We start from the raw sequence: 21,893 nt of genomic DNA, 5'->3' as shown, positions 1-21,893 counted from the left end.
TATTCCCGAAGCGTTTGGGAGGCCGGGGTAATTGGAAGAGACCAGAGATGATTGTGAGAGTCGCTGTGCTTCAAAAGGAATAGAAGGCGAGACCCGGTTGGAAGCACTGGAACACACCTTTATTCCCACACTAAGCCCGTCCCCCATGGTTCTGGCCGACGACCGTCCTGCCCCTCGGAGGTCCCTAAGCTGCGCCGCCGCTGCCTTCCTTCAAAGTCCAGCAGCTGTTTAACGAGCGCCCTCCAGTGGGCGCCAGTCATACAGCAGAGGACAGAGGCTTGTCGCGCCGCGCTGGAGGAGCCCACAGTCCGGGAGGGGAGCCGGGCATTTAACGATTCTCATAATCACTTAAATACAGCTGTGGTGAACCGCACAAGAGGGACACGCGTCTGTCTGAGGGGAATGACGAGGCAGACCCAAATCTGGGGCCCAGGGAAGGAGCCAGGCAGAGGGAATTGAGCTTTGGGACCCGAGGCAGGTGTGAGGCCTTTGGTTCATTGGAAGAAAGGAATAGTAGTCGGCTGTTGATGAGCGCTGAGAAGAGGGCTGGGGAGCACCAGGTAGTGCTGGAGAGGTAGGCAGTGTTGGGACAGGATGGAGGGACACATAGGACAGAGCAAGAAGAATGAATTTACCCCTGAGCACTGGTTCACCAAGGTTGGTCTCTGTCCCAGAGGTCCCCAAGACAATTTCAGGGGGGTATTTGAGATTAAGATTTCATAACTAAAATGTTACTTGCCTTTTTCATTATGATTTTCTAGAATGTATGCGTGGGTTTTTCCAGAAGCTACATGATTTGTGTTGACACCATGGCTTCCAAAACTAATAGAATGTATTTGTGTATTGCCATGTTTTAAATTTTTCTATTTTAGGTTTTAGTACAATAAATATCAATAGTTATAACCCAGATAACAAAAGCTTTTGAGGGTCTTTGGTTTTTGGTCCTGGGGATTGAGCCCAGGGCACTTGACCACAGAGCTACATTCCTATCCCTTTTTGAGACAGGGTTTCACTAAGTTGCTTAGGGCCTCACTAAATTGCTGAGGCTGACCTCCAACCTGTGTTCCTCCTGACTCAGCCTCCCAAGTCACTGGAATCACAGGCATGTGCCACGAGGCCTGGCATTGATAATTTTTTTTTTCCTGGGGTTTGAACCCGGGGCCTTGTGCTTGACAGGCAAGCACTGAGCAGTATCCCCAGCCCTTGATAATTTTTAAGAAGTCCTGATACCAAAAATTTTGAGAACCACTGCTCAAGATCTTTAAGAAGGTGAATGTAATAAGATTTGTTTTTTAAAAAATAAAATTCTAGCCATTCAGTGGAGGAAGTTTTGAGAGAGTAGGAGCAGGTGGTGGGGTACTGTTTGGGAGAGCTAATGTAATAGCTTGAGTCAGAGATGATGTTGGCTTCCACAGAGTGGTGCTGAGTGCCTTCACTGGGTTTTCTGGAAGAAAATAAGGAAGTGAGGAATTTGGGGTTTCAGAAGGTGGGGTGAGGTGCTTGCTCATGGTCAGTCCAGAGGTTGGGAAGTGGGGCTAACATTCTCTGCCTGCCACTTACTGCACTGAGTGCTTTGTCTCCTGCATCTTCTAACAGATCTGCTATCTCTTAACAGTCTTCTGAGGCTCCTCTGTGCAATGTGGTAGCCACCATTTTTAAGAATTTTTTTCACCTTTATTCTATTTATTTTTTTATATGGTGCTGAGGATTGAACCAAAGGCCTCACACATGCTAGGCAAGCGCTCTACCACTGAGCTACAGCCCCAGCCCTGTAGCCACCATTTTGATAGTCAATGGTACCACCAATGTAGTAGCTACATGTGGCTACTAAGCATTTGAAATGTGGCTAGTGTGAATTGAGATATGCTGATCGTGTAAAGTCAACACCTGCTTGTGAAGACTTAGGATAGAAAAAAGACTACATACTTTTGATTAAACCCAGAACCACACCCCAGCCCTATAATTTCTTATATTGTTTATATGTTAAAGTAACTTTTGAATTTGATTAAAGCATCAAATTAATTGTACTTTTTTTTTTTACCCTGATACTGGGAATTGAACTCAGGCCTACACACATGCTAGGCAGGCACTCTACCCCTGAGCTATACCCACCTTTTATATTTATTTTGAGACACAGTCTAAGTTGCCTAGGCTGGCCTGGAATTTGTAACCCTCATACCTCAGTCTCCCTAGTATCTGGGACTACAGATGTGCATCACCATACTCAGCTTCTTTTCACTTTTTTAGTGTGACTAGTAGATTATTCAAATATTCATATGTGGCCTGCATTATATAATGGACAGCATTACATATTGGACAGCATTGCCTAAGTAATTTTTTAAAAATCATGACACCCAAGGAAACATGCAGTTTAAGCATGTTCAAGGGGCCCTACAGTTAGGATGTTGGGCAGGATTTAACCCAGATCTGATTCTACCCACCACAGCAGCAGCCTCCCTCCATGGGTGATGAGTTGGGAAGAAGAATGGGAAGATAAGGGGAAATGGAGCACTGTTTACCTTCTCCTTGGAATCCTTGTGAATGGTCAAGTAGACAGCTGTGGAGAAAGATTAAGAGGGGTTGGGAATGTGGGAAATATAGAGGAGGAGGGCAGAGGAATCATGTCTGGCATCTGCCCTTCCCGTGGTAGGGAGGATGTCACACTCACCGACCCAGCCCAGCACCTTGATGAGTCCCAGGAGGAGAAAGGCAGACAGGAAGAGACCTACACCATCCTCAAGGGAGGGCCCAGAGAAACCTGGCAGATGGAAGGCAGGAGAGTGAGCTTCATTTCTTCCAAGGCATCACCTGGGCCCCATAGCATCCCTACATCTTACCTGCCACCTCCATAGTGACCTCAGCACTGCACCCCGAGGCAGGCAGGCTGGAGTGGTGGACACGACAGATGTACTGAGCCCCATGCTGCTCAGCAGTGATTGGGGGCAGCTGCAGGTGTCCAGAGAGACTGACAGAGCCATCTGAATGGTGGCGCAGAGAGGAGAGCCACCTCTGCCCCTCAGCCTTCTGAGAGCCACCCTCTGGGCCACTCCGGAGCTCCCACTCTACCTCCAGACCCTCGGAAGGGTAGAAGTGGGACACTAGGCACAACAACTCTGGAGGTGCCTCCCCTGGGGCAGCCCATACAAGGGGTGCTGGCAACAGGGACACTTTGGGGGGCTCTGGGGAAAGAGTAGGAAACAAACATGAGAAGTCAATCCATCCTGTCCTTCCTCAGCATACTTTCCAGTTTCCCCAAAAATTGCAGGGGCATTCTCCAAGAATGGGGAACACACTGTCCCCATGGGTGCTTCACAGGATTCTCCATGCCAAAGTCCATCAGATTATCAGGAGCCCCCATTCCACCTCCCACCAGATTTAGAAACCTTTATCTCAAAGCCCCTTGGATTCCCACCCCATACTATTACCTCTCTGACTCCCAGGGGCCCTCTTCTCCATCACCCCTCCCTCTATCATAGTATCCTCCTAGTCCCAGTGCCCACCCTCTACCCCCTGAGACCTCTGTCCCCACTCACTGTGCACAGTAAGCTCCAGGGAGACCTGTCCTTGCAGGTATGGCAGGTGTATAGTGGCCAGATAGGTGCCCTCCTGAAAAGGTCGCACTGCAGGCAGCCAGAAGGTCCCATTCCCGGTCCAGGGACCCCATAGATCATCATCATCCCAAGCAGCAAATGCCACTGCCCCCTCTCGGGCTGCTGGCATCTGCCCACGCAGCCCAGGAGTTGCAGCCAGGAGCAGGTGCCCCTTACCCAGATGCTGTCGTCGCCACTCTAGCCCAAAGGGAGGGGGACTTGGGGCCAGAGTTGCAGTAGCCTCGAGGGTGGGGGGCATGTAGGTGAAGCTCAAGTCCAGCATAGCATCTTGTCCCAGTCGGATTCGAGGGGCAGGGGTGTGGGTGAGAACAGTCAGCACCACTGGGGAAGACATTGTGAGGGGGAGGAGAGGAGACATGAGGGACAAGCAAATTGCCAAAAATAATATGCTATGTGCTATTCTCACCATGATCTCATATCTGTTCCCAACTCAGGTTCTTCTCAGCGTAAATCTGGACAATTACAACAGCCTCCTCTCTGGTCTCCTTTACCCGATAGCCAAACAGTGTGGCTACATAGCCAAACAGTGTGGCTACAGGTCACTTGCCTGATTAAAAATTTCAACTGCCAGTTGGTACAGTGGTGCTCTCCCATAATCACAGCAACTTGGGAGGCTGAGGCAGGAGGATTGCCAAGTTCCAGGCCAGCCTGGGCAACTTAGCAAGATCCTCTCTCAAAAAGGGCAGGGGAAGTTGCTCTGTGTTGGAGCACCTCTAGGTTCAATTCCCAGTAACTACCCTCCCCCCAAAAAAATCCCAATTGCCAGCTGGACATGTTGGCACACATCTATAGTCCCAGCTACTCAGGAGGCTAAGGCAGGAGGATGACTTGTTAAGGCCAGTCTCAACAATATATTAAGACACTGTCTCAAAAAAGAAACCTAAAACCTCAAAATCCCAGTTACCAGGAAGTCAGTATGCAGGCTGGGTTCAGTTTTGAACTTTTCTTTTTACAAGCTATATGACCTTGGATAAGTTACTTTATTGCTCTCTCTCGGATTTCTTCATTTGCAACATGGCAGTAATACTAACACACCTATGTCCTACGATTGTTGAAGAAATAAATAAGATTATGCACATAATGTCCTTAGAACAGGGCCTAGCATATAGAAAATACTCCATAATGTTCGCTGTTACTAATTTTACTACCTTTATCCTCATCATGGACTTGCTGGGTATGTTGAGAAAATCACTTAACCTATATTTTCCTCACTAGTCCCATGATCCAATCCTTAACTACATTTTGTGATAATCAAGGAAAATAACAGGCTTTTGGGGAAAATGACTCTGCCTCAAAAGCAAAAACAGTTTGTGATGGTCCACTATCACCTACAGAACACAACACAGCCTTCAAGGTATTTGAAAACCCAGCCCCCAAACCACCTATCCAGACTGCTCTCACATCCTGAAAACTAGTCACATAGAATCCCTTTCTTTGCCTGTACTTCCAACAGCTTGGGAGGCTTTGGCAGGAGAATCAACAAGTTCAAAGTCAGTCTAAGCAATTTATTTAGGCCCTAAGCAACTAAGCAAGACCCTGTCTCAAAGTAAAAAATAAAAATGGTTGGCTCAGTGGTTAAGTGTCCCTGGATTCAATCCTTGGTACCAAAAAAAAAAACCTTTCTTGTGCCTGAACTTTAATCGTTGACCATCTTTTTTGCTTTGGTTATGAGGTTCTAGTTTCCAATGTCTTTTGTTTTGTGGTGCTGGGGATCAAACTTGGGGACTCAAGCATGCTAGGCAAGTGTTCTACACTGAGCCACATCTCCAGTCAGTGTTTCTTAATTTCCTCAGACATCTAAGTACTACTCCATGTCCTTCAAGGCCAGTCCCACTGCTACTTCTTCCTAGAAATGTCTGGGTCCTGTAGAGTAATCTTTCTTATCATTTTGGGAGTGCTGGGGATTGAATCCAGGGGCACTCTACCACTGAGCTACATCCCCAGCCCTTTTTATTTACTTATTTATATTTTTGGAGACAGGGTCTCACTAAGTTGCTTAGAGCCTCGCTAAATTGCTGAGACTGACTTTGAATCTGTGATCCTCTTGTCTCAGCCTCCCCAGTCACTGGCATTACAGGTGAGGGCCACTACGTTGGGCACTACTTATTTATTTTTGAGGCAAGGTCTTGCTATGTTGCTTAGGATGCCTTGAACTCATAGACTCAAGCCAGCTTCCTGCTTCAGCTTCCCAAATAGCTGAAATTATAGGTTCCAGCACCACACCTGGTTCTTGATTTTTAATATCAGTTTCTGAGGCCTATGAAGTTAAACTTTTCTCAACCTCATGAGATTGTTTAGTTAAAAAAAAAGTATGCAATGTTACTTAGTTTATCAAAATCCAGAAACATACTTTTGAATTTCTTTTTTAAAAAAATCAGGATTAGCTGGGCGCAGTGCCACATGCCTGTCATTCCAGTGGCTTGAGAGGCTGAAGCAGGAGGATCACAAGTTCAAAGCATCCTCAGCAACTTAGTGAGGCCCTAAGCAACTCAGTGAGACCTGTCTCTAAATAAAATACAAAAAGGGCTGGCAATGTGGCTCAGTGGTTAAGCACCTCTGGGTTCAATCCCTGGTACCAAAGGGAAAGAAGAAATCAGGATTAATAAATATCTATGGGGCTGGGGAAATTGTTCAGTTGGTAGAGTGCTTGTCTTGCATGCACAAGGCCCTGGGTTCAATCCCCAGCACCGCAAAAAAAGAAAAAAAAAAAAAAGTAAATAAATATCTAAAGATTTTACAGTTTAACCCTCAAGTTAATTGTGACTTTTATTTGTTTTATTATTTTTGGTACTGGGAATTGAATCCATGAGTATTCTGCCACTGAACTATACCCCCAGCTCCTTTTATCTTTTTAGTTTGAGACCAGGTCTCTAAATTGCTCAAATTTGCCATCCTCCTGCCTAAAGCCTCTGGTGTAGCTGAGATTACAGGTGTGCCCCACCACGCCCTGCAATAGTGATCTTTAATAAGTTATTGGAAGCAATTTTAGACCTGCATCCTGTAAACTGTACTTTGTAGGAATACAGAAGTAAACACAGCCAGGCTTCACAGTCTGGTCCTGTATTCCCAGCTATACCAAAGGCTGAGTCAGGGAAATCCCAAGTTCCTAGCCAACCTGGGCATTTTAATGAGTCACTGAAAAAGGACTGGGAATGTAGCTCAGTAGTAGATCGCCCCCTGGCTTCAATTTCCAGTACAGCAAAAAAGTGAATAACAACTAATTATCAAATATTACTGGAAAAAAAAATTAAACATAGCTGGCAGTGGTGGAACCTGCCTGTAACCCCAGAGGTTCAGGAGGCTGAGGCAGTAGGATCACAAGTTCAAAGCCAGCCTCAGCAACTTAGCAAGGCACTAAGCAACTCAGTGAGACCCTGTCTCTGAATAAAACACAAAAAAGGGATAGGGATGTGGCTCAGTGGTTAAGTACCCCTGGGTTCAATCCCAGGTACCAATGAACCAACCAACCAACCTACCTAAATCTTTAGATCTACCCATTTACAGGAAATATAGAGGAAAAAGGAACAAGGTAATGACACAGGAGGAAAAAATTGGCCAACTTCAGGATGAAGAAAATTCGACAGAACAAATGACCATGTTTCCTTCCCCCGCAAAATCAATAGGTGTTTGTTTTGCAGTTCTGGAGATCCAACCCACAGCCTTGAGCATGCTAGGCAACTACTCTACCACTAAGCTACACCCTGGCTCAAGAGGATACCAAGGAATTATTACTTGTTTTGTTAGGTATGACAAACATATTTTGGTTAAGTTTTCTTAAAATCCTAATTTAATAGGGATGCTTTCCAAAATACTTATAAATAAAATAATATAATGCCTGGATATACCTTAAAACACTTCAAGCCAGGTGTGGTGGTGCAAGCCTGTAATCCCAGCAGCTCTAGAGGCTGAGTTCAAAGCCGGCCACAGCAACTGAGAGCTAAGCAGCTCAGTGAGACCCTGTTTCTAAATAAAATACAAAATAGGGGTGGGGATGTGGCTCAATGATCGAGTGCCCCTGAGTTCAATCCCTGGTACTCCCCACAAAAAAAAAAAAAAAAAAAAAAAAAAAAAAAAAGTTCAAAAAATAAAAAGAGGCTGGGATTATAGCTGAGTGTTTGAGAGCTTGCTTAGTGCATCTGAGGTAAATAAAAAAAAGGAGAGAGGACAAGTGAAACAATTTGATAATTTTTTTTTTTTGTGGTGCTCAGAATAGAACACAGGGCCTTGTTACATTTTTTATAACTATACAACTACATAATGGGTAGAAATGGACATAGAGGCATTTATTTAACTATTTTCTCTACTTTTATGGGGAATTTTGTTTTGTTTTTGTGGTATTGGAGATCAAACCCAAGGCCTTGGGAAGCACTTTACCACTGATCTACATCCCCAGTCCTTTTGTGTATCTTTAACATTTTCCATAAGAATATTATAAAAGAATAGTGAGAATTGAATACTATATACTGGCAATATGCCAAGAAAATATATTTGAGGACTGGGGTAATAGCTCAGTGGTAGCACTTGCCTAGCACATGTGGTCTCTAGCACTACATGACACAAACAAACAAAACCCAGAAAAGTGTATTTGTAATAAATAATGAATAGCTGGCATGGTGGTCCACACCTGTAATCTCAGCTACTTAGGAGGCTGAGGCAGGAGGATCACAAGTTTGAGATCGATGTAGGCAACTTTATTTTATTTTATTCAAAATAAAAAATAAAAAGACTGAGGATATAGTTTAGTGGTAGAGCACTTCTGAGCTTAATCCCCAGTTTTGCAAAAAAATTTTTAAAAGTAAAAATAAATTATCAATGATCTCTGACCCTAAAGAGATTCCATTTCTAATGTTACATCATAACAATAGCTTTTATCTTCTTAAGTTTCTAATCAATTAGAGATGTCTGACAAGGAAGACAACACAGAACCTTGCTTTAACTGTTTTTACCCTAGTGATCTGTGCGATGCAAAGAATCTCCCCCAGCCTGGGCAACACCAGGGCTTTCTGCCTTGTACTTCCTTCACATAAACAAGTCACTTCCTCCTTTATTTATTTACTGGTGCTGGAGATCCTAGGGCTTTCAATGCATTCTAAGCACTGGCACTAAGCACCACTAAGTTACACCCTCAGCCATATACAAGTCACTTTCTGCTTTATGTTAGGATTATCTATGACAAATCTGAGAAACTTTTTGAGAACACAATCTACACCTGATCACCTCTGTGACTCTTAAAAGTGCTCAGGACCACCCCACATCCACATATTGATTTAGTCGTCCTGTAGAGGGACCCGGGTTTTGGTACCGGGGATTGGACTCAGGAATGCTCAACCACTGAGCCACATCCCCAGCCCTTTTTATTTTTTGAGACAGGGCCTCACTAAATTGCTGAGGCTTGTCTTGAACTTGTGATCCTCCTGCCTCAATCTCCCAAGCTGCTGTGATTATAGGTGTGCACCTCCATGCCCTGTTGTTTCGGGATGTTTTAGAAAGTTCCAACATACATGTTATTTGCAACCTGGTCTGAGAACTACTGAGCCCTTTTTCCTGGTGTTAATATTTATTCAATCAGTGAATAAGTTAACACAATGCCTCCCTTGATAGTCACAAGTGAAAAGCAGCTGGGAAATGGTATCCACCTTTTACTGGTGGAAGAACAGACTCAGAAAGAGAAATATTCTCAATGCCATCTCACAGTGAAGCAGCAGCCCTAGGAAATATTCCTCTGGAAAGAGCTACTGTCCCCACAAAGAGCAGTTTTCTTCTGCCCCTGCTCAATGTGGGCCCTGGGAACTAAGAATGGAGGTGCTGACAAAGCTGAGGTTTTTGGAGTCTGTGGGTGATTCTCTACCTGAGTACCAGGGTACAGGGGAAGGGAGAGTACAGGGGCTTGGTTGGGGATGACCTGTCCTTCAGGCTGTGACAAGATTGGGAAGCCAAGGACTCCATCTGTAACTAACTACCTGGCCTCACAAGGAGGAGCAAGAGCTCGTAGATATTCAGTTCAAATGTGCCCCAATTCAGACTTAGCACCCCATTGCCCAGCAAGGTGTCTCTGACCTCTGGACACTCGAACCGCACTGCACCAGGCAGTAGGTGATCTCCTGCCACGTCCCTTTAGACCACCAGAGCCCACTATTTGGGAAATCATACATAGTGCATACCAATGTGCCTTAGGGAAAGTAAAAGCACTTTGGTGCAACAGACACTGCTTTGCTGATAGACTCATTGGGCTTGTGAGAGCAGGTGAGGCTCAAAGACTGGTATTTGAAACAGGATGAACTGCAAAGATGGACGTGCCTAGCAAGATACAGACCTGGGAGGAGCGGAGGAAAACAATCCCTGCTTCTGAACTCCTCCCTACCCCATCACCTTAAAAATTTCCCAAGTTTGGTGCCTGGAAACCCGGCTTCTCCAAAGCCCCGCCCTTCAAAGCACCATGAAGCCCCTCCCCCAAACCACCGGTGGTTTTTATTTTACTGGTTCAGGGCTAGAAGCGGTAAAGACAGATTAATTCTGGCTGAACTGCCTCGCTTTACACAAAACGGAAACTGAACCGTGAGTGGAGTAATGACTACCTTAAGTCCACACAGAGAGTCGCCAAGTCACAAGTGATCAGAACCTTTAGAATCTCCCCCTCTAACTCAATCTCCCCTCTCCAGCTACCTGTTGCCACGGTGATAAGAACAGGCTCCTGCTGAGGCTCTGGCTGGAGTCGCAAGAGGATGGAGAGGCTGAGGACCGAGCTGGACATGCTGACGGTCAGCCAAGCCCCGTCTAGGGCCCGCGGGCAGCTCCGCTCCGGGGTCAGGCCGCTGGCCCAATTCGCAGAGGCGGGGAGAGGGATGTAGCTGCTTATCTCGCAGTGTGGTGCGGGGGCGCCCCGCGGGTACCGCCTGAAGGCAGCCTGCAGGGTGCCCGTAGGGTCTGTGAGAGCGGAGAAGAAATGCTGCTGTAGAGTCCCTGCGCGGGGCTGGAAGGGTTGGGTTCAGTAAACTCCAATTGAACAATCTACCTCGTACGTAGCTAGGAGCTTAGAGGTAATCCAGACTCATTTAGAGGGGAAAACTCAGGCCCGAATCAATGCGCCTTCTAAAGAGAACGGGGTTTCGGTAGAGTAGACAGAGGTGGGGGCGAGTCCCGGAAGACTCACCGTCCACTTTGAGGTAGAACTTAGGGTCGAGGTCTGGCCGGGGTGGCGGTCCCTCGGGTCCCTGGCGCAGAAGCAGTGCGGCGGGTCTCTTGGCCAGGCCGCCCCCGCCCACATCCTCCACGAACCAACACTCGATCGCCGATGGTCCTGCGGAGACGGTGGTCGCCAGGCCTGGGGGAGAGGACGGCCAGTGACCGGGTGGCTGATGTCAGGTAACCCAACACACACACACGCACGCGCGCGCGCGCGTAGTCGGACGCTCGGTGGGGCCTCCTTCTCCGCTTCCCCACCCCTGTTCCTAGGCGAGAAGTCGTGGGGTTCGCTCACCCAAAGTCACAGCGAGGAGTAGGGACGGGGGCTTCATGGCGCTGCGATCTTCTCAGCCCCGAAGCCTTCTCTTCCTCCTTTCACTTTCGCTTTCCTCCAAAGGACAGGAGGAGCAGGGAAAGTCCCCGCTCTGGTTAGGTGAAGTCCATGAAGGAGAGCGCATCCCCCACTGGCCAAGCAGGGCTCCCGGTTACTTCCTCTCCAGGTCTCAGTGGAGGCCTCAACCCTGCCACGACCTCCTGGACCAACCAGCAGCGCCGGGCTTAAGCCCTTCCCAAACCTAAACTCCCCTCCAGTATCTTCCCCACACCATCCACGTCCCTGAGAACTATTGCTCCCGCTTTCCACACCATGTCAGGTCCCCAGCAAACACGTAGGGGTATAGGGAAGCCAAGTGAAATGACCAATAAATATTTTAATCACTGTTTAAAAAATTAAAAGCTTGTACTACGACTTACTCCCTCCTTGTCTCCACCCACTCCCTAATGAGAACCAAGTTGGGTGGGGATCCACCGGGAGATGTGTGTGTGAGAGAGAATATAGAAACAAGGGTCGCATCCTGTGGGAAGGGGTAGGTTCTAGGACAACAGTGGGGCTCAAAGGCCTCGTCCCCACAACACAAACACAGACTTCAGGCACAGACTACAACAACCTGACCCTTGACCCTGTGAATTCAGGATGCTCTACACGCCCCCTTTCCTTCCCCCCACCACGCTCGCCCTCCATGTGGAACTGGGGCTTCGGAGTACCCACCAGAGGGGAATGAAAGGCGACTTAGTTCCGGGGATATCTTGGGAAGAAAGGGCTAAAGAATGGAATGGGCTGGCGATGGTGCAACGTGGTTCCCTCTCCAAAATATATACAAGTCCAAATAGATAAAGGAAGACGGTGTGATGGGAGTTCAACCGGGGTCCCGGGCGCCCCTGGAACGAGCTCCCTATTCCTTCTTCCCCCAAAGTAACCCCAGTTGCCTGCCCCTTCAGTTTGCTCCCCCGCCCCCATTGAAGCCCATCTCCACCTTGTGGACAGTGGATGGGGACCAGACACGTCTGCTGGACGGGGGTGTACCACTCGCCTCATCACCACTGCCCCCGCCCGCACCGGAGGACTCTCTCTTGGGAAGCAGGGCTGGCCCGGTGGGCGCTGCGGGTCCAAGTCCTGCCCCGCCCCCGCCCATGCGGTGCCGGCGCTCACAGTGTCCCCGGTGACGCATGAAACTGTCTCGCCACATGAACTTCTTGGCACAGACACCGCATTCGTAGGGCTTGAGACCTGTATGTGTCTTCATGTGCTCGGTCAGGTGGTGTTTCATCTTGAACTTTTTGTTGCACACGGGGCAGTCAAACGGCCGTAGGTTGAGATGCATGTTCACGTGCCGGTCCCTCATACTCTTGTGGGAGAAGGCCTTCCCGCAGTGACACAGAAATATCTTATTACCGTCCCCACTGCTGGTCCCTCCAGGGGCTCCACCAGTGCCACCCGGCACACCCAGGCCTCCCCCTGATGCGCCCCCCAGGGTGACAGCCCCATGTTCTGCCTGGTTCCCTGGTGGCTGGCCTGGAGCCTGTAAGGAGGAGGAAGAGGAAGATGATGGGAAGACCAAAATCTGGTTGCCCTGCATGTCCAAGGGAAGGAGGGGTCTTGGGGGATGGGAGGGGGCATAGGAGGAGGGGGTGGGTCCCCCTGAGTCATCAAGCCCTGCCCCAGAACCCCCACCCTCATACGGGCCAAAGTCATTAGAGGACTCACAGAAGTTGACCTGCTCCTCGCCCTTGTCTGCGGGCTCAGTTAGGGTTCGGACATCACTGATACTGAGAGTAGCCTCAGGCCCTCCCCCAGCTGGAACCCCAGAGCCACCCCCCAGCTCTTCATCTTCATCATCCTCACAGGTCAACACCAGGTCTTCCTCTTCCTCCTCCTCCTCTAGATCTGGGTCCTGGGGAACCAGGGGTGCTGATGCAGGGCAATTTCCACCCCGTTTTACATATACCCAGTGTTTCTGTGGCATGACACTGGCAGGTGTGTAGGTGGGTCGCCGAAGCCCAGCCCCAGGGACCACAGCCCCCCTCCCATCTCCGCCATCATCACACAGCTCATCTGCCTCCAGCAGCAGCTTCCCAGAGGTAGCACCCCCACTGCCAACTACAGGGGCTGGGAATACAGGGCCACCTCCTCGTCGCTCCCCACTGCCCACTGCAGAAGCTGCAAACGCCTCTTGAGTGGAAGATGAGAAATCAGTGGACTCCCGGGGACTGAAGTAGTTGCTGCTGCTAGGAGACTGATTCTCACTGGCCCGGCTAGAGGTATGGGAGCGCACAGAACCCGTGGTGGTAGGGGCCACAGTACTCCCACTCCCTGATGGGGCCCCAGCACCAGGGACAGTGACAGAAGTAGCTGCAGCTGTACTGATGGTGGTGGTGGTGGCTGAGGCTCGGCCCTCTCGGAGGAGTTCAGTGCACTTGTCCACAATGTGCCACATCTGGAGCACAGACCCCACAGTGAGGAAGTTGACAATGTCAGCAGCAGCCATGCTGAGACGGCCAGTGTAAGCAGAGGCCAGGACAGTCTCAAAGGCACCTGGGTCCATGACGCTGGGCAGTGAGATGGAAGTCATGCCCTTGAGTAAGACCTGGTCGTGGAAGTAAGGAGAAGAGGCAGCCAAGACAGCTCGATGAGCCCGAAACTCCCGGCCTTGCACTCGGATGGATACATCACAGAGCTGGCCCTGAAGCCGCTGCTGATTAAGGGACTCCAGAAGGGCACTGGTCACCTCAGGGAAGGACACGTGTACCACTGCAGCTGCTGGCAGGGGCAGTGGGGGTGGAGCCAGCGATATAGGCAGGGGGAGTGCTGCCCCACTGGGTGATAGAGGAGATGGCTCCATGTTGTGGAGGGAGGGGATACCCCCCCCAGCCACTGGAACAAAGGAAGAAGGAGGGCGGCCGGGGGGGTCTCTGGGGAAAAAAGAAATAACATTTTATAAAGACACAGCCCACTGCAGTTTAAAAACATGTTCATGCTGGTCTTATAAGCAACTTCTCATAATACTGGGTTAGGTATACCTCTTAACCCCATTTGACAGATGAGGAAACTAAGGCTCAGGAAGATTAAGAGATTATCTAAGGCCACACACCCAGTAAATGGCAGCACCTGCACTCTTAGGGAGTGGGGTAGCTTCACATTGGAATTATACCCTATTTCCCATTTGCCTCAGAGCCTGACTTTCCAAAAATCCACCTTTTTGGTGTTTTGCACCCTTTGCTTGAGTGGGGGGTCAGGTCTGCTCCTCTACTGAAAACCACCCTTGGTTCCATCTTTTGGGGCTCTGACCCCAGATCTCTGGCAGACCACGCCCCTTTCGCCCCAGCGCATCACTAGCCCCGCCCCTTTCAAGACCCTCCCCGTGCTCCGCCCCCACAGGCTCCTTCGACCCCGCCCCTTGCCTACCCCCGCCCACATCGGACCCCGCCCCCCCTGCTCCGCCCCAAGCACTACCTCGGCCTTTTCTCCCACCCGGAAGGCGCCCCCCAACCCCGCGCGCCCCCGCTTACCGGGCCGCGCGCCCCCGGGCCCCCCCCGCCCCTCACTCGGCGGCCAGAGCTGCAGCCTGGGCCCCTCCCGCCGCCATCTTGCGCCGACTCCCTCCGCCCTCCGCCTCCGCTCCGCCCCCCGCACCTCGAACTTTAAAGGCACAGGCGGGCACCCGCCCGTGCCGCTGGGCAATACTCGGCCGACTCAGCCACTTCTCCTTTAGAGAACCATCGCCGCATTACACCTTAAAGGTACTTGGTTCCCTCTTCCGTTGAAGACCCAGGACTTGGTTTAGCCGAATCCTTCATTCCCCTTTAATTCTATGAGCCTGCCTCTTCCCGTTGGCGATGGGTCCTGGTCTTCGCTCCTGGCTCCGCCCCCTAGCTGTTGGCCATTAGCGGGACTGTGGGATCTACTAACCCTGGTCCCAGCTTCTGACAGTCTCGTTGAAGCCCCGCCCCCTTTCTCCGGGCCTGGATTGGCCAAGTAACCTTGTGTCAGGCCTCTGATTGGCCTTTTCCCTCCTACTGCTTGGAAGTGAGAAAGTACAGCGCGTTAAGGAGGCTGAAGCACTTTTATTTTTTTAAGTGCCAAGTGGAGTGCACCAGGAAGGCCTGAGTGCAAGGAAGCCTCAAGAGAGTGTACAAGGGTCAGGCTATAATGGGCACATCCTGCACTACTTGGGGTCCTGGGCTAACCCTAAGCCAAGGGGCAGCTGATACCAAGTTATGAAAACAGAAAGACAAGGAAAAGGCAGGAATACAATAAGAAAAGAACTTTATTAATGTTTTTGTGTAAAACTTAAGCTTTGTTTAAAAGAATCACCACCAAAAAGGGATTAGCTCAGTCTGTCCCTTCCTCCGTCATCTGCTTCCCACCATCCTCCAAATGCCATCCCAAAACATTTTAGAGGCAGGGAGAGAAGGAGGCAGCTAATCAGAGTCTGAGAGTATGATGATCTCCTCTGGATCACACTGTGTGGCCACACTCATCTGCAGGGAAGTGAGAGACAGAAAAGTCTAGAGTACCAGGGGAGAAGAACTATGAGGGAAGACTTAAGATTAAAAAGTAGAATGGGAAAAAGGAAAGAGATGTGGCAGGTGCCATATTCAGAGGACTGAAATGGGAAAAACAGCCTCCCCCTCTTACCTTGTAAGTGCCAGGCCGGGGAGGTTGTAATTGGGGAACTTGGGGCAACCGGGCTGGAGAAGGGCTACAGAGGGAACTGGTCACCAGGCCATGACTGGGAGAGTCCACCCTTGTGGAGGAATCAGCAACTGGGACTGTGGAAGCCAAGGGGGAAGGTGGGCTGGGCAGGGTATATATCTTCTTCCCATTCTTCTCATGCACTGCCTTTTGCTGTTCTACAAAGCTGAAGACAAAACATAAATGCATGGAGGAGTATGAGAACCTAAGCCTGGAAGGAGAGTGTCCAGGCTCTCCCAACAGACTCAGTCCCCCAGTATTTCTCTCAAGAAAGCCCCCTACAATCCCTCCTGGACTTCTCTCTTCTTCCTCCTGTTGTTTTTACCTGTTCTCTAATGGTCCTGATCCTTTCTGCTTCCTCTCCTTCCGAGATTTCTTGCAGGGGGGACTGGAATCTCCCCAGATATGAGGAGAGACACCTCCATTGAAGGATGTGGAGGTGACCATGGCTGCCCCATTCTCCAAGACAGTGGTGAGGGGATCCTCTGACTGCCTCCTGGATGAGGAAATGTCCCTCTCTTCAGGGGAAGGGGTAGTATCCACGGGCAATGCTTCAATCTCTAGCTCAAAGAGCTGAGACATAGGGCTCTCTTCCTCCAGGGGCAACTCTTCAAGCTGTTCTCCATTGCTTTCAGCATCTATGCTGGAGGGGGGCAGAGGTTCTTCCAACAGTGAAGCTGGTGACACTGTGAGTCCTTTGTTTTGCTGCTCCCCTGAAGATCTGCTGATCTCTTTGCCAGATTCCAGGTTCTTTTCATTGGAGATAAGTGGTGGGGACATGGGGCTCTTGTCTCCATCCTTACCTGAGAAAGAAAAAAAGAAGGGAGGAGTGGTGTGAGGACTAGGAGGGAAATACTGCTGAAAAGAAATTAGGGAGTAAGAAGAGAAAGGAAAAGAATCTCAACAGGTGGCTCATGTCCAAAAGAGTAGAACTTGGGCTGCGTTGTGACTCAGTGGTAGAGTGCTTGCCTGGCATGTGAGGCACTGGATTTGATTCTCAGCACCATATAAAAATAAATGAATAAAATAAAGATCTATCGACATCTAAACAAAATTTTTTTTAAAAGAGCAGAACTTACAAGGAGGATGTTTCTCTAACATACCTTCTTTCTCCTCCTCCTCTCCTTCCTCCTCCTCCTCTTCATCATCCCCCTGACCTTCCTGTATCTGTTCTAGATCCTCCTCTTCTTCAGAATCTGTGGCCTCCTCCTCCTCTTCCTCTTCCTCCTCCTCCTCATCATCATCAGTTTCCTCATCTTCTTCATCATCTGTCTCAGCCTTGGAGGTAGTAGGGCACTTCTGAGATGCCATTCCGCTAGGACCCTGGGGGAAAAAGCAGTTTCTCTAAGAAGCCCCTTACCCCAGAGGGTTTAGTTCTTGCATTCCTTATGCACACTCCCCCTTGGTCACCCTGGAATCCCTGGTGGTTACAGTAGGGGGAGGACAAGGTCTCTCTGAAGGGTATATCCCTTCCACACCTCACCAGAATCCAAGGCTTTGGGGGGTTCTGCAGAGTGGGAAGAAGTGCCTTGGGGAAGCCGGGCTCTTCTCCTCTGTCTCTCGCCCTCCTCACTTTTGTCTTGCATCATTGCATATTTGGAAATGACCTCATCCAGCCGGCTCAAGGCCAAGCTTCGGTTTTCCCGAAGGCGCCGGGCCAGTGCAGGATCTGATAGTGCAGGGTCAATGCCTATGTGGGAAGATATAAAGTCAGAGCACTTGGCCCAAACCCTAGACGGAATTAGGGAGATGCCCCCTCTGCCACTAAAGGATCACTGATGAGCATCCCACTAACCCCCTACCTGGCCTATAGTCATCTGTGAGATGGCAGCCAAAGTTGTAGATGAGATCGAGGTGGCGTCGCTCCTGTAACCTGACACCCACATCTCGGAAGGCATCCTGAGCCATGAGCTGGAGCTGCTGTCGAGGAAGGCCAAGACTGTGCCGAGTAGCTGCCTTCTCTACAGCCCTCAACACATCTCCATAGTCAGGGAAGGTATCAGGCCCTGGCTTGTTGATGAGCCGCTCAATGCGCCTATTAACCTCTGGGTAGCGAGTACCACGGTAGGGGATGCGCTGCTCTATGACACGACCTGTCAATGAAGAGCAGTCCTTCAGCTCACACAGACGCCCAAAGAGGCGGATCAGTTTACGCTTCAACCGGGCCTCCTGCAGATATGTGGAGTCTGGGTCATCCAATTCTGAAAGATCCAACTCCTTCTCCTGCAGTCGACGGATCTCTGCAACGTAGAGTGCCAGCAGCTGCTCTAAGCGCTGGATCTGCCGCCGGGAACCACGGGTCCTTGGGGCCTCAGAGGCAGTAGTTTCAGCATTTGTGGGGTCTGAGGAGGGGTCTGTGGGAGGGTTATTCCCAGATGGCTCACTGGAAGTGGTGGCAGCAGGGGCCAGGTTCAGCTTCTTCTTGGCTGAGTGGGCCTTGAGAACAGTGCAGAGCTCATTGATGTAGACATAGAGCTTAGCTGGTCGGTTCCGGGCTCGAGACAAGACCCTAGAGAGGATGTTGCAGAACTCCGCCGAAGCCAAAAACAGAGAGTGAGCACGCTGCTGCCGGTTATAGAGGAATGGGACCACCTCAGGGTGGTCCGAAGTCTGTGTCTTACACAGTTCAAGGAACTGGAGTATTCAAGGAAAGAAGGGAAGGGGAAAGAAACAAGGGAGGGGGGTTGAGAGAAAGAAGGCAAGGTGGGGTTAGTGGGTTAGACAGGACAGGAGAGCCACTCAGCCATCCCCCTCCCTGGGGCACAAGAATCTTCTCCCCTAAAGCTCACCTCTTCAAACAGCTTCTCATTCTCCAACTTGTAGCATTTCTTGCCGCCCGAACTACTGCTTCCTCCGGCCCCATGGGGCTCAGAGGAGCCAGGGGCTTCTGGCCGGGGTGAGGCCGGATTGGGGAGTGGGTGGGAGGGCCCTGGCTGAGCAGCTGCTTCATCTTCATCATCATCGTCCAGCACAATGATGCTGTTAGCGGTGGCCATGGGGGATCAAATCCCCAGGAGGGAGGAAGTGTTGGGGATTTCAGAATTCCTGCTGGAAGGGGATGGGGCCTCAGAAAGAGTCCCTCCAGCATAGACAGCCCCATCCCTTCAGCTCACACATTTCCCAATCACCTTAGGTTTCAGTACCACCTAGCCCTGACCAACGGTGTCCTCACTGCCTGTCTTCGGCAACTACTAGTTCTCTTTGCTTCTCAAGCCCTTCATATGTGAGGGGGCAAACCTCTCCGAAACCTTAAGGCCCCACCCCCAGCTCCACCCCTCATGTCAATTTCCGGTCTTTCAGTTCCATTCCCCCACTTTCTCATAGTTGGCAAGTTGGTTCTTACTCCAATTCTAGTACCACCTCCTACGCTGCATCACAGATTTCCCTGACACCCGCGTCCACAGGTAACACACCCGTCCTGTTAGTGCCATCTCATGTGTTTACCCTCCTCTGCCTCAAACAAGACAAACCCAAACCCCATCCCGAAGGGTCACCCCAACTTCTAGACTGAGTGAACGAGGTCCCACCCAATAACCCATTCTCCTTTCCCCTTCTTGAATTATCTTCATGTTTCACCTTCTAATGGGCTCCTCTCAGGAGCGTTAGGCTGAAAATTTTTCACCAAATCCCCTCCCTCTCACCCCACCCTAATTTCCCCCATTCTCTCTGACTTGTAACCGATTGTGAGCACCCCGCCCCCAGACTCTACTGATTCCTCTCGCACCCCAAAACTGGGTCGGGCCGGGCCGGTATAAGAGCTTCCCGCCAAGTACCCCTCCCCCAGTTCGGCCCCCGGCCGCCCCACTCCCCTTCAGGGACAGGAAGGTACTATAGCTTGCCCCTCAGACTCAGCACCCAGGTTTCCCCAATACCTCTCCCTCGATATCCCCGCCCCTGCCTTCACTCCCCGCACGGTCAGGCCCCCACCTCAAAAACGGTCTCTCCAGGCGACCCTCGCCACTGATCTCAGAACCTCGCATGGTTCCCTCCGCCTTCCTTCCCCCTCCCACCGCAGGCCCCACTACGGACCGGAAGCCGCAGAGTTTCCGCCTACATGCAACTAAGCGCGGCCATATTGTACGGAATTCAAACTTCCTGTGGCCGGAAGTGGCTGTAGACCCGCCCACATAGTCTACGATTCCCTTCCCCTTAACCTGCATGGGGCGGGGCTTGTCCCCTCAGAGCGTCCCAAAGTACCTGGGGGCCGCCATTTTGCCGTACGGCACTGGCTTCGTGGGGACTCGGGCCCGCAGCCTAGAAGCTCTTTTCACTCGGTGCTTCTGCGACTTGGCCAATCAGAAACTTCCTGGTCTCGGGCCCAACCGCCGGCGAGTCGCGTGCAGGGAGAACTAAACCACTTTTCCACGGAGGGGAGGAGGACGGAGCAAAGTGGATAAAGAATTGGGCTCTCTAAGGCTGTTTAGCATTTCCTAGAAGGTCTGGAGTGTTTAAAGTGGGAAATAAAACCTTTTCCTTCCGCTGGGCTGTTGGCAAGCCTTCCGGCCCCGCTTTCCTATCTTCGCAAGGACCCGTTTCCTCGGCTTAATCGACTGCGCCTGCCCCTTCCTTACAAGGGCAGCGCGCTCCTTGCCGCTGTCCAGCAGCTATCTCCGCTGCCAGATGCTGCGTCTCCAATCGAGAAATCATAACATACATACAAAGAGCACAACGCGCTGTACAAAGGGGTTGTGGTTATTATTGCTACTGTTGATTTGCTGTTCAAGCTCCACCACAGAACTACAGACCAACCAAGCTGGTGGGGCCCGAGTGGCTCTCTTCTGAAGTAAGAGGGTCCTGAAGGACCGGCGGTGCGGACCAAGACCCTGCTTTGTCGTGGAGGTCCAGGGCCCGAGGGCGGGCGATGAAGGGGCTAGGGCTTTGAGAAGAACTCGTGCAAACTGCCGCCATGAGAGCTGGGAGCCGGAATGAGGCTCATAAAATACCGCAGGTCTAGTCTCCTCCTCTTCTGCGAGAGCTGAGGAAAGAACGAAGGGGGAAGAAATCGACTGTGACGCCCGCCTCGCCCCGGTTAGGAAGGCTGAAGGGGCTCCTGGAGGCAAGGCTGGGTCGAGAGGTGAGCAGATGAGGAAACCAGAAAGGTTAAGATGGTCCCAGTCACTGAGAGTCACACCTCTTCATCCTTCCGCAATCCACAAGTGGTGGGCATCTTGCCAATTTTTAGGACCGCAGAAGCCCTTACGTTCCCGTCGCTCTCAACAGTCCTAGAACCTCAAAGTCTTCCTTCAATTAAAGAATCCCACATCACTTCTCTACGTTGTCTAGACCTACATCCTTCAAACAGGGGAACAAGAAAACCTTCCCAAAGGTACCAGAACTTGAGATATAAAGAATTTAATTTCCAGATCCTCGACTTTCCCAAAACTGGTCTTCCTGAATAAACGTAGACTTTAGATTCCCTCCCCCACCCCCCATTTCCCCTTCCTGGTCACTCTGGACCTTCTTCCTCTTAAAAAGAAAAAAAAAAAAAGATGTAGTTCCGAACTATGAAATCCCCTGGGTCAATCTTAGTTCTTAGATAAAGAGGCATGTAACCTATTACCTTCATCAAAGCACTATGAACACTACCTCATATCTTGTTAAAATTTCGCTTTAATAAGTATAAAAATTTGCATATTTTATGCTATTTAGTCTTTTTTTTTTTTTTTGTACCTGAGATTGAACCAAGGGGTGCTTAACCACGAAGCCACATCTCCAGCCCTTTTTAATATTTTATTTAGAGGCAGGGTCTCACTGAGTTGCTTAGGACCTCGCTAAGTTGCTGAGGCTGACCTTGAACTGATAATCCTCCTGCCTCAGCCTCCAGAGCTGCTGGGATTACAGGCCTGTGCCACTGGGCCCTGTGGATTATTTTCTTATAATTGTAATGATAACAAAAATTTTTAACTAGAGTCCTACAATCACAACAAAGAGTTTTCTTAATATATTTGTATATACAAGGAGATATGATTGGTCAGTATAAAAACATACAGGGGCTAAGCAGTAGAGTCCCTACTTAGCATGTGCAAGGCCACTGGTTCAATCCCCAGCACAAAAAACTTTCAAGTATA

General features: G+C 50.2%; 3 protein-coding genes and 1 long non-coding RNA gene across 6 annotated transcripts in view; all 4 read right to left on the bottom strand.

Moving 5' to 3' along the window:
• Positions 1-97: 97 nt before the first annotated feature.
• TAPBP (TAP binding protein) lies at positions 98-11,345 on the bottom strand. The gene is made up of 8 exons (XM_079147837.1): positions 11,089-11,345; positions 10,762-10,932; positions 10,275-10,535; positions 3,534-3,932; positions 2,838-3,179; positions 2,669-2,758; positions 2,520-2,557; positions 98-1,444 (listed from the first exon to the last, which is right to left on the bottom strand). The coding sequence occupies exons 1-8, from the start codon at positions 11,123-11,125 to the stop codon at positions 1,433-1,435; spliced, it is 1,350 nt and encodes a 449-aa protein (XP_079003963.1). The 5' UTR covers positions 11,126-11,345; the 3' UTR covers positions 98-1,432.
• Positions 11,346-11,483: 138 nt separating this feature from the next.
• ZBTB22 (zinc finger and BTB domain containing 22) lies at positions 11,484-14,900 on the bottom strand. 2 transcript variants are annotated; one of them, XM_079147832.1, is made up of 2 exons: positions 14,764-14,900; positions 11,484-14,042 (listed from the first exon to the last, which is right to left on the bottom strand). In XM_079147832.1, exon 2 carries the CDS (start codon positions 13,970-13,972, stop codon positions 12,068-12,070), a length of 1,905 nt encoding a protein of 634 aa, XP_079003958.1. In that variant the 5' UTR covers positions 13,973-14,042; positions 14,764-14,900; the 3' UTR covers positions 11,484-12,067. The 2 variants fall into 2 exon arrangements, with proteins under 2 accessions (XP_079003958.1, XP_079003957.1); XM_079147831.1 differs by lacking the exon at positions 14,764-14,900 and adding an exon at positions 14,640-14,739.
• Positions 14,901-15,379: 479 nt separating this feature from the next.
• DAXX (death domain associated protein) lies at positions 15,380-19,886 on the bottom strand. 2 transcript variants are annotated; one of them, XM_079147826.1, is made up of 8 exons: positions 19,753-19,886; positions 18,615-18,873; positions 17,628-18,459; positions 17,304-17,515; positions 16,929-17,148; positions 16,151-16,628; positions 15,769-15,991; positions 15,380-15,611 (listed from the first exon to the last, which is right to left on the bottom strand). In XM_079147826.1, the coding sequence occupies exons 2-8, from the start codon at positions 18,819-18,821 to the stop codon at positions 15,552-15,554; spliced, it is 2,232 nt and encodes a 743-aa protein (XP_079003952.1). In that variant the 5' UTR covers positions 18,822-18,873; positions 19,753-19,886; the 3' UTR covers positions 15,380-15,551. The 2 variants fall into 2 exon arrangements, with proteins under 2 accessions (XP_079003952.1, XP_079003953.1); XM_079147827.1 differs by having other exon boundaries at positions 18,615-18,870; positions 19,753-19,875.
• A 134-nt stretch (positions 19,887-20,020) lies between these two features.
• The window catches only part of LOC306665610, a 42,060-nt gene continuing 40,187 nt past the window's right edge, over positions 20,021-21,893 (bottom strand). Inside the window, exon 3 of the long non-coding RNA XR_013765086.1 lies at positions 20,021-20,800. This is a non-coding gene — a long non-coding RNA (uncharacterized lncRNA). The remainder of the gene's footprint in view (positions 20,801-21,893) is intronic.

The sequence above is a fragment of the Sciurus vulgaris genome, assembly GCF_902686455.1.
Source record: "Sciurus vulgaris genome assembly, chromosome: 7".
NCBI classification, from domain to species: Eukaryota; Metazoa; Chordata; class Mammalia; order Rodentia; family Sciuridae; genus Sciurus; species Sciurus vulgaris.
This window is presented reverse-complemented; position numbering and strand designations above follow the sequence as displayed.